At 40.4% G+C, this 18,657-nt stretch overlaps 1 protein-coding gene across 2 annotated transcripts; it reads left to right on the plus strand.

Moving 5' to 3' along the window:
- Positions 1-7: 7 nt before the first annotated feature.
- suv39h1a (SUV39H1 histone lysine methyltransferase a) lies at positions 8-11,524 on the plus strand. 2 transcript variants are annotated; one of them, XM_062998337.1, is made up of 6 exons: positions 8-38; positions 6,373-6,518; positions 7,000-7,659; positions 8,638-8,784; positions 11,155-11,284; positions 11,391-11,524. In XM_062998337.1, exons 1-6 carry the CDS (start codon positions 20-22, stop codon positions 11,522-11,524), a joined length of 1,236 nt encoding a protein of 411 aa, XP_062854407.1. In that variant the 5' UTR covers positions 8-19. The 2 variants fall into 2 exon arrangements, with proteins under 2 accessions (XP_062854407.1, XP_062854408.1); XM_062998338.1 differs by lacking the exon at positions 8-38 and adding an exon at positions 4,386-4,464.
- Positions 11,525-18,657: the final 7,133 nt, after the last annotated feature.

Raw genomic sequence — 18,657 nt, forward strand, 5'->3', positions numbered from 1 at the left:
GATATAAAAGAGGAATAGCATGGCGCTAAATTTAAAAGGTATGAACGTGCAGAGATCAGTGTTGTTTTAAAATGTTACAAGAGTGACATTAAATTAAAGTGACTGTGTATTATCAACACGCCTTTAACACGCGTTCCAGTAACGTGTCATGTTAAATAAATCAGACAGACCGGTTATTGTGATTGTTGTTGTGACTAGAAAAGTTGGGTAACGGTGTTCCGCACATTATTTAGCATCTAAACTTGAGATTGTCGACGCTGCAGGTGGAATAATTGTCTTAAAAGCCGGAGTGTGTTATACCTTGAGTTTATAACCCTTCTGTTTATATGGCGCACTGGAAATGTTAACTGGACCACAAAACACAATAATTATTTTTATTATTATTGTAAATAATAATTATTTCAGCCTGTGATTGGAAACGGTCACATAATAAACATAATACATATTTATGTGACCAACAAAACACTTGATAGATAAATGTCTATGTAAAAATGTGTTGTAGTTTTAGACATACCACCCTGCTGAATAACGGATTACATTTCCCAGACTCCCTTGCGCTGCTGTAGTAATCCTTTACAAGATGGCGACGCACATGCACGATGTACAGTGAAGCAGAAATTTTCTTAATAATTTACCACATTAAATGGAACACATTAAATAGATTAATTGGCAGCAACATGTAAACAACTTCAACAGAAATGTTAACTTCGCATCAAATGACAAGCAGAATGTTCGCATCAAATGCTAAAGGCTAAAAGTTTTTGTATATCTATATATATATATCAAAACATTTTTTTTGGAATAGCTTTTAAAAAATAAAAGTTACTAAAAAAATTACCAACAAAGCCAATTGTGTGTATGTATGTATGTATGTATGTGTGTATGTACAGGGGTTGGACAAAATAACTGAAACACCTGGTTTTAGACCACAATAATTTATTAGTATGGTGTAGGGCCTCCTTTTGCGGCCAATACAGCGTCAATTCGTCTTGGAAATGACATATACAAGTCCTGCACAGTGGTCAGAGGGATTTTAAGCCATTCTTCTTGCAGGATAGTGGCCAGGTCACTACGTGATGCTGGTGGAGGAAAACGTTTCCTGACTCGCTTCTCCAAAACACCCCAAAGTGGCTCAATAATATTTAGATCTGGTGACTGTGCAGGCCATGGGAGATGTTCAACTTCACTTTCATGTTCATCAAACCAATCTTTCACCAGTCTTGCTGTGTGTATTGGTGCATTGTCATCCTGATACACGGCACCGCCATTGGATGCACATGGTCCTCCAGAATGGTTCGGTAGTCCTTGGCAGTGACGCGCCCATCTAGCACAAGTATTGGGCCAAGGGAATGCCATGATATGGCAGCCCAAACCATCACTGATCCACCCCCATGCTTCACTCTGGGCATGCAACAGTCTGGGTGGTACGCTTCTTTGGGGCTTCTCCACACCGTAACTCTCCCGGATGTGGGGAAAACAGTAAAGGTGGACTCATCAGAGAACAATACATGTTTCACATTGTCCACAGCCCAAGATTTGCGCTCCTTGCACCATTGAAACCGACGTTTGGCATTGGCACGAGTGACCAAAGGTTTGGCTATAGCAGCCCGGCCGTGTATATTGACCCTGTGGAGCTCCCGACGGACAGTTCTGGTGGAAACAGGAGAGTTGAGGTGCACATTTAATTCTGCCGTGATTTGGGCAGCCGTGGTTTTATGTTTTTTGGATACAATCCGGGTTAGCACCCGAACATCCCTTTCAGACAGCTTCCTCTTGCGTCCACAGTTAATCCTGTTGGATGTGGTTTGTCCTTCTTGGTGGTATGCTGACATTACCCTGGATACCGTGGCTCTTGATACATCACAAAGACTTGCTGTCTTGGTCACAGATGCGCCAGCAAGACGTGCACCAACAATTTGTCCTCTTTTGAACTCTGGTATGTCACCCATAATGTTGTGTGCATTGCAATATTTTGAGCAAAACTGTGCTCTTACCCTGCTAATTGAACCTTCACACTCTGCTCTTACTGGTGCAATGTGCAATTAATGAAGATTGGCCACCAGACTGGTCCAATTTAGCCATGAAACCTCCCACACTAAAATGACAGGTGTTTCAGTTATTTTGTCCAACCCCTGTATATATAGACTGTATTATAAAGCCATACAGTGCCTTGCAAAAGTATTCAGCCCCCTTGAACTTTTCAACCTTTTGCCACATTTCAGGCTTCAAACATAACGATATGAAATTGTAATTTTTTGTGAAGAATCAACAACAAGTGGGACACAATCGTGAAGTGGAACGAAATTTATTGGATATTTTTAACTTTTTTTAGAAATAAAAAACTGAAAAGTGGGGCGTGCAATATTATTCAGCCCCCTTGCGTTAATACTTTGTAGCGCCACCTTTTGCTGCGATTACAGCTGCAAGTCGCTTGGGGTATGTCTCTATCAGTTTTGCACATCGAGAGACAGAAATTTTTGCCCATTCTTCCTTGCAAAACAGCTCGAGCTCAGTGAGGTTGGATGGAGAGCGTTTGTGAACAGCAGTTTTCAGCTCTTTCCACAGATTCTCAATGGGATTCAGGTCTGGACTTTGACTTGGCCATTCTAACACCTGGATATGTTTATTTGTGAACCATTCCATTGTAGATTTTGCTTTATGTTTTGGATCATTGTCTTGTTGGAAGATAAATCTCCGTCCCAGTCTCAGGTCTTTTGCAGACTGCAACAGGTTTTCTTCCAGAATGGTCCTGTATTTGGCTCCATCCATCTTCCCATCAATTTTAACCATCTTCCCTGTCCCTGCTGAAGAAAAGCAGGCCCAAACCATGATGCTGCCACCACCATGTTTGACAGTGGGGATGGTGTGTTCAGGGTGATGAGCTGTGTTGCTTTTACGCCAAACATAACGTTTTGCATTGTGGCCAAAAAGTTCGATTTTGGTTTCATCTGACCAGAGCACCTTCTTCCACATGTTTGGTGTGTCTCCCAGGTGACTTTTTATAGATATCTTTGAGAAATGGCTTTCTTCTTGCCACTCTTCCATAAAGGCCAGATTTGTGCAGTGTACGACTGATTGTGTCCTATGGACAGAGTCTCCCACCTCAGCTGTAGATCTCTGCAGTTCATTCAGAGTGATCATGGGCCTCTTGGCTGCATCTCTGATCAGTCTTCTCCTTGTTTGAGCTGAAAGTTTAGAGGGACGGCCGGGTCTTGGTAGATTTGCAGTGGTCTGATACTCCTTCCATTTCAATGTGATCGCTTGCACAGTGCTCCTTGAGATGTTTAAAGCTTGGGAAATCTTTTTGTATCCAAATCCGGCTTTAAACTTCTCCACAACAGTATCTCGGACCTGCCTGGTGTGTTCCTTGGTCTTCATGATGCTCTCTGCGCTTTAAACAGAACTCTGAGACTGTCACAGAGCAGGTGCATTTATACGGAGACTTGATTACACACAGGTGGATTCTATTTATCACCATCAGTCATTTAGGTCAACATTGGATCATTCAGAGATCCTCACTGAACTTCTGGAGTGAGTTTGCTGCACTGAAAGTAAAGGGGCTGAATAATATTGCACGCCCCACTTTTTAGTTTTTTATTTCTAAAAAAAGTTTAAAATATCCAATAAATTTCGTTCTACTTCACGATTGTGTCCCACTTGTTGTTGATTCTTCACAAAAAATTACAATTTCATATCGTTATGTTTGAAGCCTGAAATGTGGCAAAAGGTTGAAAAGTTCAAGGGGGCTGAATACTTTTGCAAGGCACTGTATATATATATACAGTGTATCACAAAAGTGAGTACACCCCTTACATTTCTGCAAATATTTTATTATATATTTTCATGGGACAACACTATAGACATGAAACTTGGATATAACTTAGAGTAGTCAGTGTACAACTTGTATAGCAGTGTAGATTTACTGTCTTCTGAAAATAACTCAACACACAGCCATTAATGTCTAAATGGCTGGCAACATAAGTGAGTACACCCCACAGTGAACATGTCCAAATTGTGCCCAAAGTGTCAATATTTTGTGTGACCACCATTATTATCCAGCACTGCCTTAACCCTCCTGGGCATGGAATTCACCAGAGCTGCACAGGTTGCTACTGGAATCCTCTTCCACTCCTCCATGATGACATCACGGAGCTGGTGAATGTTAGACACCTTGAACTCCTCCACCTTCCACTTGAGGATGCGCCACAGGTGCTCAATTGGGTTTAGTCTATCACCTTTACCTTCAGCTTCCTCAGCAAGGCAGTTGTGATCTTGGAGGTTGTGTTTGGGGTCGTTATCCTGTTGGAAAAGGGAGTTTTCGAAGGGAGGGGATCATGCTCTGTTTCAGAATGTCACAGTACATGTTGGAATTCATGTTTCCCTCAATGAACTGCAGCTCCCCAGTGCCAGCAACACTCATGCAGCCCAGGACCATGATGCTACCACCACCATGCTTGACTGTAGGCAAGATACAGTTGTCTTGGTACTTCTCACCAGGGCGCCGCCACACATGCTGGACACCATCTGAGCCAAACAAGTTTATCTTGGTCTCGTCAGACCACAGGGCATTCCAGTAATCCATGTTCTTGGACTGCTTGTCTTCAGCAAACTGTTTGCGGGCTTTCTTGTGCGTCAGCTTCCTTCTGGGATGACGACCATGCAGACCGAGTTGATGCAGTGTGTGGCGTATGGTCTGAGCACTGACAGGCTGACCTCCCACGTCTTCAACCTCTGCAGCAATGCTGGCAGCACTCATGTGTCTATTTTTTAAAGCCAACCTCTGGATATGACGCCGAACACGTGGACTCAACTTCTTTGGTCGACCCTGGCGAAGCCTGTTCCGAGTGGAACCTGTCCTGGAAAACCGCTGTATGACCTTGGCCACCATGCTGTAGCTCAGTTTCAGGGTGTTAGCAATCTTCTTATAGCCCAGGCCATCTTTGTGGAGAGCAACTATTCTATTTCTCACATCCTCAGAGAGTTCTTTGCCATGAGGTGCCATGTTGAATATCCAGTGGCCAGTATGAGAGAATTGTACCCAAAACACCAAATTTAACAGCCCTGCTCCCCATTTACACCTGGGACCTTGACACATGACACCAGGGAGGGACAACGACACATTTGGGCACAATTTGGACATGTTCACTGTGGGGTGTACTCACTTATGTTGCCAGCTATTTAGACATTAATGGCTGTGTGTTGAGTTATTCTCAGAAGACAGTAAATCTACACTGCTATACAAGCTGTACACTGACTACTCTAAGTTATATCCAAGTTTCATGTCTATAGTGTTGTCCCATGAAAAGATATAATGAAATATTTGCAGAAATGTGAGGGGTGTACTCACTTTTGTGATACACTGTATATATAATTGCCGAACCTGACAGTTATATTTTAATTCTTAATTACATTTTTGCTTAATTTAATTTTTGCTAGTAGATGCTGCCTGTTTATTTACGCAAATGACATGCAAAATGACATGAATGAACATCTAAGTTTTAAAAATCAAGAATAGAGACAGTGATGCAGTTTTATCATTTGTTCATTAACTGGGTTATAATTTATTTTAATGTTTTATTAACTGCGTTACAATTCATTTCAGTGTATGAAAGGCCTACAACGTTTACCCCATGTCAACATTTTAAAATACCTCTTTTTAATGTTAAATGACTGCTTTTTTTCCAACGTTCCTCGATTCAAAACTCAGCATTGCCACCGGTTGGCTGGGCGCCATCTAGTGGGCATAATTGGCAGTGCCTGAAGCAGACACGTTTCTGCTAGGGCGGGATGACCAGACTATGTGGGTGGGGTCTTCAAAACGCTGTGTAAGGACCCTGATTAGCGGCTGTGCAGAGTGCATAGATGAAAAGGGTTCTGCTAAGGGCTGCGAGCAGGTCGTGAGCAGCAATATAACCACCTCGACAGCAATCAGGGACCCCCCAACAGGAAGACAAATTGACTATGCTAAATTGGGAGAAAATGGGAAAAAATGCATAAATAAAATAGAAAAAAATGACATTGCTTTGGTGTATACTTACGTTACATGAGCAAATCAGTTAAAATTCTAGACTAAAAAAGATCCATAGTTTGCTGTGTTGTTTGTTTTACTGACCCTCATATACTTGAGATATAGTTGAACAGTACAAGTCAGTTGAAGGGAACACTGTAATCATAGTCAACGTTGATCCAGGACTTAGAGTTCATTTCTGTATGTATGTACAGTATGTATGTATGTACTGAATGTATTTCTTATTTACTAATTAACTAACTATAAATGGTCCCATAGTAGCTCTGGCTTCAGACTTAAGGCAGTGGTAAAAAAGGTCTTTGGTGGTTGTATAACTGTTTAGTTTGTAATAAATGTGTCTGCAGGCTGCAGAGTCTGCTGTAAATACTCATTTGATGAGTTGGGAGCTGTGTGCAGAAGACAGAAACTGAGGTGCAATCAGCTGTCAGTAACCAAGCAGGACTTTGACGACTATGTAGTGGATTACTTATGTAATTACAGAAAAATCAAGGTAAGAATACAATAAAAATACTACAGCATTTAAAATTATTATCTATCCATTCATTGCAAAAAGTTGTATACACCTGTAAAGAACATGTATGTCTTGGGATTTCTAATTAATTTCTGTAACAGATTTTTCTTTACTAAAGAACAGTAAACCTCAGAAAGGCTTGGAAACCTTTAGAAAATCTTTTTTTTATTTTATTTATTTTTTTTTAATCAAATGCCAAGCTTAGGTGCTTAACTTTGAGTAAAAATGACAAACTTGACCTCTAAACAGTGAGGAGTACTTGTATGTTTTGATTGTCAACTTACCATAGTGTTTACATGTGATGGATAGCTTGAGAGAAACTAAAAGATGCCTGTAATCAACAGTTTCTGCTGCCAGATGTTAGTGTAGCCACGTGATGAAAATCATTAGATCCAGTTATTGCTTTACATCTTTTTGTTCTGCTTTGTCATCATGTGTAATTTTCTGTATCCCTTTGTAGGGTCAGGAGTTTTTCTTGGTAAAATGGAAAGGTTACTCAGAGTCTGAGAAAACATGGGAACCACAGGGAAACCTAAAATGCCCCAAAATCCTTCGACAGTTCAAGAAAGACATGCGCTTAGCACTTCTCCGCGCCAACAAGCCGCTAGACTCCAAATCACTGGATGCTTCATCAGTTTCCTTCCTGCTCAAAAGAGCCAAGCAACAGGTCAAGCTGCGCCGCTGGGAGGAAGAGGTGAACCGCGTCAGCAGGCACAAGGGCCGCATCTTTGTGTTGAATGACGTGGACCTGGACGGCCCTCCAAAAGACTTTACCTATATCAGTGACTACAAGTTCGGGAGAGGTGTGAAGCTGAGCCAGGCGGCAGTAGGCTGCGAGTGCATGGACTGTATTAAAGAGCCAGTCAAGGGCTGCTGTGCTGGGGCATCGGAACACTGTACGGCGTACAACGACAGCATGCAGGTCAAAATCATGCCCGGTCTGCCTATCTATGAATGTAACTCACAGTGCTATTGTGGGCCGGACTGTAAGAACAGAGTGGTGCAGAGGGGTCTGCAGTATGACCTGTGCATCTTTAAGACGGCCAATGGAAGGGGCTGGGGTGTTCGCACGCTCGAGAGGATTCAAAAGAACGCATTCGTCATCGAGTACCTTGGAGAGGTGAGTGCTTTGTACTTTACGTAAGCATTATTTGGCAGACACTTATTTCAAGCAACAATTACTTGGAGTCAACATGCTCTGACCCAAACTCACTCAAATCCTCACGCTTGCCCATTTTTCCTGCTTCTAACACATTAACTTTGAGGATAAAATGTTTACTTGCTGCCTAACATGTCCCACCCACTAACAGGTGCCGTGATGAAGAGATAATCAGTGTTATTCACTTCACCTGTCAGTGGTCATAATGTTATGCCAGGTCGGTTTATGCTTAGGCATAAAGTTAACAAATATGGATTTACAAACAGTGTTACTGGCAAGGGCGGGAATGTTATGATACAGGTGTGTTTAAGGCCGTAGTGAATTGTGACTAGCACTAATCTCTTAATTACGAGGGTCCTCTATTTATTAAGAATTTAAAAAACAAATGACATCAATTTTCTATATAGTCACCTTCCAATGCATTTTTCTAGCATCGTACCAACTTTTTAATGCCATCAGCAAAAAATTTTTTTGGTTGACCGAGTAGCCAAAGATTCACTACTGCTTTCACATCATCATCACATGAAAATCTTCTTCCCCTTAAAGCTTTAAGTGTCCAAAAAGGTGGAAATCAAATGGCTCTAAATCCAGACTATGAGCTCTCTCAGTCTCTCAGACACGACCAATTACTACAGTATTCCTCCCACCCTCACCGGTTCCAGCAAAAATATTAAAGTGTGGAAACTTTTTGAAGAACCCTCGTACATTCTGGTTATTTTAAACAAGATTGATCTCACAAAGAGTGCTGGTATTTTAATGGCAAAATGATTTGCAACACCCATGCAAACACACACACACACACACGCACACACAAACACACAAACAATCGGTCCTTAAACCTAATAACTTTACACACAGTTTGCCGTAGTTTGGACATCGCTGTTGTAGAGCATTTCACCTTTTCTGCACGTCAGGTAATCACTGATGTTATGTTTTCAGATTATTACATCAGAAGAGGCTGAGAGGAGAGGAGAAATGTATGATCAGCAGGGAGTTACCTACTTGTTTGATCTGGATTATATAGTAGATGAGTTTACTGTGGATGCGGCTCACTATGGAAACATTTCTCACTTTATCAACCACAGTGTAAGTAGTGCTGGACAATAATTCGATATCGATATATATCGCGATAGAAAATGTTTCAATAACGGTGATATGATTCCTGACCTGCTGGCTGAGGAATAATGCTGATGGGGGTGTGGCCCTCCATACACAGTGCCCGTCAAGTGTATGAACTCGACTCGTGCAGGTGAAAAATGCAGTCTGTACTGACTGTACGTACTGGAAAGGGCGCAAGTCAGTTGAGAGGCGTCCTCAGTCAGCGGTGAAGGGTTGAATCAGTATAGAGGATGCAATCAGGGTAATTGGACACGACTAGACTGGGGGATCAAAAATTGAGAGGGGAAAAAGAGGGGGAAATATATATATATATATATATAAATATAAATATATATATACAGTGGGGCCAAAAAGTATTTAGTCAGCCACTGATTGTGCAGGTTCTCCTACTTAGAAAGATGAGAGAGGTCTGTAATTTTCATCATAGCTACACTTCAACTATTAGAGACAACATGAGAAAAAAAAATCCAGGAAATCACATTGTAGGATTTTTAAAGAATTTATTTGTAAATTATGGTGGAAAATAAGTATTTGGTCACCCACAAACAAGCAAGATTTCTGGCTCTCACAGACCTGTAACTTCTGTTTGACCTCGTTATCTGTATAAAAGACACCTGTCCACAGCCTTAAACAGTCAGACTCCAAACTCAACCATGGCCAAGACCAAAGAGCTGTGGAAGGACACCAGGAAGAAAATTGTAGACCTGCACCAGGCTGGGAAGAGTGAATCTACAATAGGCAAGCAGGTTAGTGTGAATAAATCAACTGTGGGAGCAATTGTAAGAAAATGGAAAACATACAAGACCATTGATAATCTCCCTCGATCTGGGGCCCCACGCAAGATCTTATCCCGTGGGGTCAAAATGATCATGAGAACGGTGAGCAAAAATCCCAGAACTACACGGAGGGACCTGATGAATGACCTGCAGAGAGCTGGGACCAAAGTAACAAAGGCTAACATCAGTAACACACTACGCCGAGAGGGACTCAAATCCTGCAGTGCCAGGCGTGTCCCCCTGCTTAAGCCAGTACATGTCCAGGCCCGTCTGAAGTTTGCCAGAGAGCATATGGATGATCCAGAAGAGGACTGGGAGAATATCATGTGGTCAGATGAAACCAAAATGGAACTTTTTGGTAAAAACTCAACTCGTCGTGTTTGGAGGAAGAAGAATGCTGAGTTGCATCCCAAGAACACCATACCTACTGTGAAGCATGGGGGTGGAAACATCATGCTTTGGGGCTGTTTTTCTGCAAAGGGGACAGGACGACTGATCCGTGTAAAGGGAAGAATGAACGGGGCCATGTATCGTGAGATTTTAAGCCAAAACCTCCTTCCATCAGTGAGAGCATTGAAGATGGAACGTGGCTGGGTCTTCCAGCATGACAATGATCCCAAACACACCGCTCGGGCAACGAAGGAGTGGCTCCGTAAAAAGCATTTCAAGGTCCTGGAGTGGCCTAGCCAGTCTCCAGACCTGAACCCCATAGAAAATCTGTGGAGGGAGTTGAAAGTCCGTGTTGCCCAGCGACAGCCCCAAAACATCACTGCTCTAGAGGAGATCTGCATGGAGGAATGGGCCAAAATACCAGCTACAGTGTGTGCAAACCTGGTGAAGACTTACAGGAAACATTTGACCTCTGTCATTGCCAACAAAGGTTATGTTACAAAGTATTGAGTTGAACTTTTGTTATTGACCAAATACTTATTTTCCACCATAATTTACAAATAAATTCTTTAAAAATCCTACAATGTGATTTCCTGGATTTTTTTTTCTCATTTTGTCTCTCATAGTTGAAGTGTACCTATGATGAAAATTACAGACCTCTCTCATCTTTCTAAGTAGAACTTGCACAATCAGTGGCTGACTAAATACTTTTTGGCCCCACTGTATAAAGTATTGCACGAAGAACTGCAGCAGCAACAGCTTATGTTGATCTAAAGTGCATGATTGCTAAAAGTATGCTTAGTATAGCAAAACTAAGCAGCACAAATCACAAGATGGTTAAAGTGACAAGTGTGCCAGCTGTGTTCAGTATATGGCAGTGTGTACAGTGTTTATATATGGTTGTTAAGATGTGTTATGTTTGTATAAAGACACACAGTTAGAGAGGGACGTGTGCTAGACCGCAGCCCTACTCAGTCCGGGTGGTAATAGTGCAAACAGCACAGGAGTTAATAATTATTTTTTTTTAGGAATTGAAAACTACTAGATTGGGAGCAAAAGTGGAAAAAACATAATTGTGACTGGACTTCATACTGATGTTCTGTCTAGATTGATTGATACAGATAACTTGAGCCACAAATGTAACGGTACTTCATCAACTTTTTTCTTTTAGTGCAACCCGAACTTGCAGGTGTATAACGTTTTCATTGATAATTTGGACGAACGTCTTCCAAGGATCGCTTTTTTTGCAACCCGCCAAATTAAAGCAGGGGAGGAGCTCACTTTTGACTACAAAATGACAAGTATGTGACAGTCTGTTTAAATGGCATTAATTTTTACCAGTTTATAGCAAACATTTTCAGAACGTTCTTTTTTTTATTTGTTTGCTTGGTGTTCCTTGTGTTCCAGTTGATGAAATAGATGCAGAGAGCACAAAAATGGATGCTAATTTCTCCCGAGCAGGGTTGCAGGGCACACCTATCAAACGCAACCGCATGGAGTGCAAATGTGGGGTAGAAAACTGCAGAAAATACCTCTTTTAATTCTGCCTGCACTGACCAAATCACACTGTTACTCTTTCTGTAAAGGTCTGGTTTATTGTTCATTGCTTATTTTAGATAAACTTCATGTTGTTTTTAGAGACTGTGATGCTAATTCCTCAATCATTTTGAGAGGAAAAGAGCACGTGTTCCATGCAGCATATATTTTATATGTATTTCCGTTCTCCAAACTACACTATATGGATAAAACTATTAGGACACCCTTTCAGTTTTTTGAATTTGTGATTTTCAGCAACAACAGTTGTGAAGATGTAATTAATCAATCATATAAATGAAATTGTAATGCTTTTATTTTTATGGAAGGCCTTTTCCTGTTTTAATGTGACTTCTCTGTGCACAAAGTCTATAAAACATGGAGCTCGGTTACAAGATGTAAGAAAATCCCAGTTTGAAGAATGAGCTGTGCACAGAGCCCTGACCTCAGCCCCACTGAACAGCTTTGGAATGAACTAGAGCATCAGTTAAGGCTTTCTTGACCAGCATCAGTGCTCAGCCATAAAAATGCTCTTTTGACTGAATGGGGACAAATTCCCACAGATGTACTTTAAAGTCTTGTGAGAAGCCTTCTCAGAACAGTGGCTGTTGTTATAGCTGCAAGGATCACAAAGAGGTCACTTTATTTTAATACCATTTGTTTTGTGGTATTAAATGGGACATCCCACAAGCTCATGGTCAGGTGTCCAAATACTTTTGGCCATATAGTGTGTGTTGTGATATTTGAATGCAATAGTGCCAAATGATACATTTTTTGATTTTTGAAGTGAATCAGGGTAAGCTCAACCACAGTAGCAATATGATTTCCCTACAAATGCATTGTTACTTTATATATGTATATTTTATATTTTAAATATTTTAAAAATGTAGGATTGTTGCACATACAAAAGTTAGGACTTCCTCTTAGATCAGGATTTATTAACACCACCACGCTAATCTCAGCTTGCCATTTTAATTGCCTTGTTTTGGGAATCTTCACTATTTTTTAGTCTAGCTTTGGTTTTAAAGTTAGTATTGGTTTTACATTGAAGATGGAATTTAGGAGTACATTTCATTTCAGAATATACTCATTTTTAGTGGAATAATATTTTAAATCTAACTGTGCAAGATTTCCTGTGCTGGTCTGTTCATTCATTGTCTGTTTTACCACCGCTTTGTCCTGGTCAGGGTTGCGGTGGGTCAACCCAGTCAGGTCGCTAGTCCATCATATGCCATACACAAAATTTTTGTAGCTCCAAATGACCTGACTGCATGTCCTTGGACTTGTGTGAGGAAACTGGAGCATTTTCTAGGCCCTTCTTGCTGTGAGGTGACAGTGCTACCCACTGTACCACCCTGCCTTTATTTATACCCATACATATATAGGAACAAATATATATTTGTTCACATCTATAACTTCATATGATATTTGTTCCTATTTTGTCCACAGCTCTTGTTTACAATCTAAGTTTTGTATACATCAGAAGACTTGTGATAAGGTTACAGGTAATGTTTTCTTCTAATTACTCATGTTTGTGCAAGCAACGATTGATTTGTTGTCAGTCTGTTGTCATATTAGGCTTTTGCTGTATTTTTTTGGTTAGCATATAAGCAGACCCAGCTGAGACTTACTTGGTATTCCAGATCTTCCCCTGACTTTCTAAACTGCTATTTATTAAAAGGCGTTTTAGACAGACACATCAGACTTTGTTTTTAGATCAGTAGTCAGCTGCTAAGAGGAGCACATGGTAAAGATGACCAACTAAGGACTTAAAAATAAAGAAACATTTCCTTAAAAGAGTTTTACTGCAGAGGTTGTTTCACACAAAATGTTACAGTTTTTTCATTTAAAAATTAACAAAATGTGTCATTTGGCAAGGGCTATTGACCTACAATGACCCAAGAGAGAGTGTATTCCCAGGATTGTTTGTTTGTAACACTATACTGTGAACGTGCATGTTATGAGCCCCTTTTTGAAGATATTTTATAAATGTTTTACCTTTAAATAAAGGACTGTTAAATTATACCACTGTAGCGTTGTTGTGCTCTTTTTCAGCCAGCAGATGGTGCAGTAGTATTCCTGTCGAACTAACATTGAGCCATAAATGTTTACAGAGTTTTTACAGGAGGTTTGTGGACACCCGTCCTAATTGTTGACATTAGTGTTTAGGTTACATTTATGGCTAACAGGTTTATAAAGTCATATAAAATAAATGAGGTGCTTCCAAGTTCTTGGCAACCTTAAGGAATGGCATCGTCATAACTGCTTTTGTCTTTAAGCAGGGACCATACAGACATATGTGTTATGTTAGGTTTAAAAGAACTCCAGTGGCCTGCAGAGTCCTGACCTGAACCTCAGTGAACTTTGGAATTAATTAAAACGTTAAGTGCGAGCCAGGCCTTTTAATCCAAAATCATATGGAAAGCCTTCCTTGAAGAGTGAAGCCTGTTATAGCTGCCTCAAAGCAAAACCTTTGCCTTTGTGTCTGTATACCTTTTACATGTGGTTTGTTGGCATGGACGTAATGTCTAATTAAAGAATGAAATAATATCTCTCTATTTCCTCGGCTGCTCCCGTTAGGGGTCACCAGCAGATCGTGATCCGCATTATTGATTTGGCACAGTTTTTATGCCGGATGCCCTTCCTGACACAACCCTCCCTGTTTATCCGGGCTTTGGACCGGCACTACAATGCACTGGTTTATGCATCCTAGCGGCTAGGTACCTTTAGGACAATTCAGTGTCACCAATTAGCCTGGCTGCATGTATTTTGGACTGTGGGAGGAAACCGGAGCACCCGGAGGAAACCCATGAAGACACAGGGGAGAACATGCAAACTCCACACAGAAAGGACCGTCCCACCTGGGGATCGAACCCAGGACCTTCTTGCTGTGAGGCGACAGTGCTACCCACTTAGCCACCATGCCGCCCCCAAAGAATGAAATAATATCAGCCACGATCTCTAAGTAAATGTTGCTGCTCTAAACATCCTCTTTACTAAACACAAATATCACTTGTGTCTAAAACCAGGCAGGTTTGTTACAGCTGTTTTAGTGTGTTCTTGCATTATTTTGCCCAAGTCCTGCATTGTCACCCTTAGCATTGTGAAAATTCAGTTGTGACATTCCAGTTTAGGTCAGTCAGCTCTTTCTGGCTTTAGGATCCCTTAATGGAGGCAAGTTCTCTAGTCCATCAATCACTCTTGAGCCATTTATCCCTCCTTTTTCATCTTTCTCTCAGCTAATCTATCCTTACTTTTCTCTATCCCCTGCCCCCAATCAATACCTCTCTATCTTTTGCTTTTCTCAGTGCAGCACTTCCATGATGTGCTTTTAACTCGGGCTGAGTGCAGACCTCCCTCTAGCCTTTATTGGATTGGGTGGATTTATGGTGGATCAGTCCTTGCTAAGCATAAAGTCTGAGATGCTAGATGCAGAGCTCACTTATGTGGTCTCAGACCCTGAGCAACCCCATCTTTACCCAGAAAGCATGAATGCTTACTCTGCACTGTTGGTTAAACAGCTTGACCCAGATCTTTGAGCTTTGTTTTGTGTAGTGTGTTAGAGTATTCTTACAGAAAATTGTACAGCTGTCTTGTACAGATGTCTTTTTTTGAGTAGCGGTGTTGTGCAGTCAGGACAGTTCAAGCCCTCAGAAAAAGGGTGATGTTAGACCAGCAGGAGATCTTAAAGTAATCTTGTGGTTCAGATTCTCTTCTTCAGTGCCATTTGCTTGCTGAGTTTGAGGGAAAGAGCCCTGCAAAACCTGAGTGCGCACAAAAAGAAACATCACACACAGACAATCAGAGTAAGCTTCTAGTTATTGTATGAAGGAGGGAGTTTAAATAGATGGAGATAACAGGTGTACTTAAGAATTTGAGCCTGTGTCCAAGCTTAGTGGGATTTTAATGAAAGCAGGGACCAAAGGGAATTATTTACAAGCAGAACCAAGTTAATAGTTAGGGGTGTTGGGGTTGTTCAACATTTAGAGGGGGAAAGGTTCTGTGGTTAACTATTACTGAAATGAGCACCTCTGTAACACAGAGGTCAAAGGACAAGTTACCAAAAGTTTATGGACACCTTGATATTTTACCAGGTAACAAATTTAACAGGTGACAAATGAAAATAAAACAAATTGAACAAATTCTACAAAACTAAGGAAAAAAGGCCCATCTCTGCAAAGTCTCTGCTTAGCAATCTGTTGCTTTTTAGAAGACCTAGGAATGCCACTATAGCAAATTCTTGGTAATCCATACTAATCCCAATAAAATATAGAAATCTCCGGGGTGCTTAGGTGGTACAGCAGCCCAAAATGCTAACCCACAGGTGTGGAGACACAAGCTTATGCCTCAGCAGTGCCAGCAGCCCTGACACTTGACAAACACAACTTGACGTGTCTGAGGGAGGGAAGTTTGGCTGGGAAAGCACCTTTCTGCCACTGCAACAGCAGCTCTCTGGTTATTATTATTGGAAGTATATATAAATGTCTAAATATTAGAAAATAAACCAAACAATGGCAAATAGCGTTTCTATATTTCACAGCTAAGAAACTAAAATGATGTATTACTGAGTACTACAGTATTGCATAGCACAATGGGCTGTTAATTTATTAAAATATGTTTTTCCCTTCTTAATACTTACTCACCTTCCCTCATGGTTCACATACTATGAACTGAATGTCACAGACTTAAGGTTCATTTACAGATACTTAAAGAGAAGAAAACTACAAGCAGGATTTTGAAACCAATTTCAACTGGAGCTACCGAACCTTTAGAAAAACAAATTAGTTTTTTATTACCTTGATGTTGGTACTTCTGTGGCAACTTAATAATGTTTGCAGCCCTAATATGATGATTAGAATGGAAAGCTGTTGTGTATGGCTACAGCCAATCAAAACAGCTCATCAGGACTCAGTAGTGTGCGTTTTTTTCATTTTATTGTCATTAAACTCTTTATCCTGGTCAGGGTCCGGATGGCTTCGGTTTTGCCGGGAATTACGTGGTGGAATACCCTGGACAGGGCACCAAAAGCATAAATTGTGTCATAGCTGATTAAATACATTTCTAGTAGGAGAAAACCATTGGCCATCTTTGAGGGAGGGAGAGTCAGATGGGGTCTCTTTATGCAGATGCTGTGAAATATAACCTCCAGGGCTGGTCCAGGTACCTGCATGAGTGGGAAGAAGGGTGTCACATGGAGCTCTGTATGGGAACCCACCACTGGCTGTAGATCGGATACATGTCAGAGGGGACCTGTGGTTGTGTAAGCGGCAGCAAATACACAATTGGGAATTGGACCTGTGGTTGTGTAAGCGGCAGCAAATACACAATTGGGAATTGGACCTGTGGTTGTGTAAGCGGCAGCAAATACACAATTGGGAATTGGGCATGACTAGACTGAAAGATAAAAAGGGTGGAAATCCAGAAAAAAGATACAAAATAGAAGACCTGATTAAAAAAAACTAGTATTATACATGATTAATGACAACTTTTCAGAACTTTTTAACTGTTGATTGCACAGCAGTGGTTGGTGTGAATGAATCTGAATGGTCTGCACAGAGCCCAGATCTTGGAATGCCTATTTAGAGCTGGTCTCATTACTGTTCCTAAATAGAGTAGAAAGATGTCCCAAAAAGGTGGGATTGTTGAGCAGGAAAGAGGGACCAATCCCATATTAATCTACCACGTATTTAGAAGCTGTCAATATTTTGTACAATGTGGGATAGACTTCTGAAGCGGGCAAGGTCACAGTTCTTCTGGAACAAAGCTTACACCACATTAACAGTCAAAAATGCAACAAAAGTAAACTTTTATTGTTGTGTCAGGGGGGAAAACCCTTTAATTTACAGAACAAGATTCTTCTATCTGATATCCAACTATTTTCAGTCATTTGACAATTGTTTTTTTTTCTTTTGTACATGGTACACTCATGAAAAATGTTACTCTCAAGTTAATTCAATAATTAAATAGAAATTTATAGAGTGAAATGATATCACTAAGCATGATGCTTATCAAGTAATGTGGGCTTGTTGAGGTTTTTTTTATTTTTAGTTACATTTTCAGACATAAGCTGATAAAATCTCTCATGTATCTGTGGCATTTACTGAAAACTAGATTTACTGGAAAACTGATAATAGATAAAACTATTTTTTATTTTAACTAGTTTTATATATTTTCCAATATAGGCAGGTATTCAAGTTAAATAGAGAATTTAATTGTATACTTTTTTTTATTTTTATTATTTGACCAAGCCATAGCCTAGAGGTTAAGGTACTGGACTAGTCATTAGAAGGGCACTGGTTCAAGCCCCACCACTGCCAGGTTACTGATGTTGGGCTCTTTTTTAAAATGCATTTTTTTTCCTCCAGATTTAGCATATCCAATTTGTCTTCTGCTGATGACAGACACCAGATTTTGCATCCAAGGAGAGCACGCCGCTGTCCACGCCTTCTTTACATGAGTACAGCCCTCCTTTTTGTGTGTGTGTTCAATAAATGTAAATAACCATAGAAATCTACATTTGTTAACAGTTGTGTTCATTCTTCTCTATTCATTTTTATTTTAGTTATTGTGTGTTTATTCCCAGTTATTAGTGCAACAAAGAAATTGGCAAAAATAGTGAACAGTTGTGGGAATGGCGCAGTTTAAATCCTCGAAGCAACTAGCATTGTCACTGACTAGATGCGGACCAAACCCAAAAGATAAAATCTTCTTTTTGTCATTTTGTCAGTTTTATAGTAACTGTAGACTTTATTCCACCATCTGTGTGGTGGTATTAATTTCCTAATGCCACCAGCTAAAGTATAAAAACACAAAAATAGTATAATTCATTAAAATGCTATTTAAGACCACCTGCATTTGTCCAACACATGGTCTGTTCATGTCTTACCATACCATGCTTGATAGACACATGGTACAGGACAAAATTTTTTTAAATACTACAATAGTTAAACAAACTTTAACTCCATACAAAAAGTGATAAAGATTTGGCAGATTTGTGTACTGATGCAGTAAATTTGAGACTTTTTCCCACTGTTTACTTTGCAGTTGCTATAGAAGATTGCTATAGTGATTTAGTTTAGTTTTAAATGTCTGACCATCCTGTGGTCAACATTACAATGACTAAATATTATAATTCTGCACC

This window comes from Trichomycterus rosablanca, chromosome 7 (assembly GCF_030014385.1).
Source record: "Trichomycterus rosablanca isolate fTriRos1 chromosome 7, fTriRos1.hap1, whole genome shotgun sequence".
In the NCBI taxonomy this organism is placed as follows: domain Eukaryota; kingdom Metazoa; phylum Chordata; class Actinopteri; order Siluriformes; family Trichomycteridae; genus Trichomycterus; species Trichomycterus rosablanca.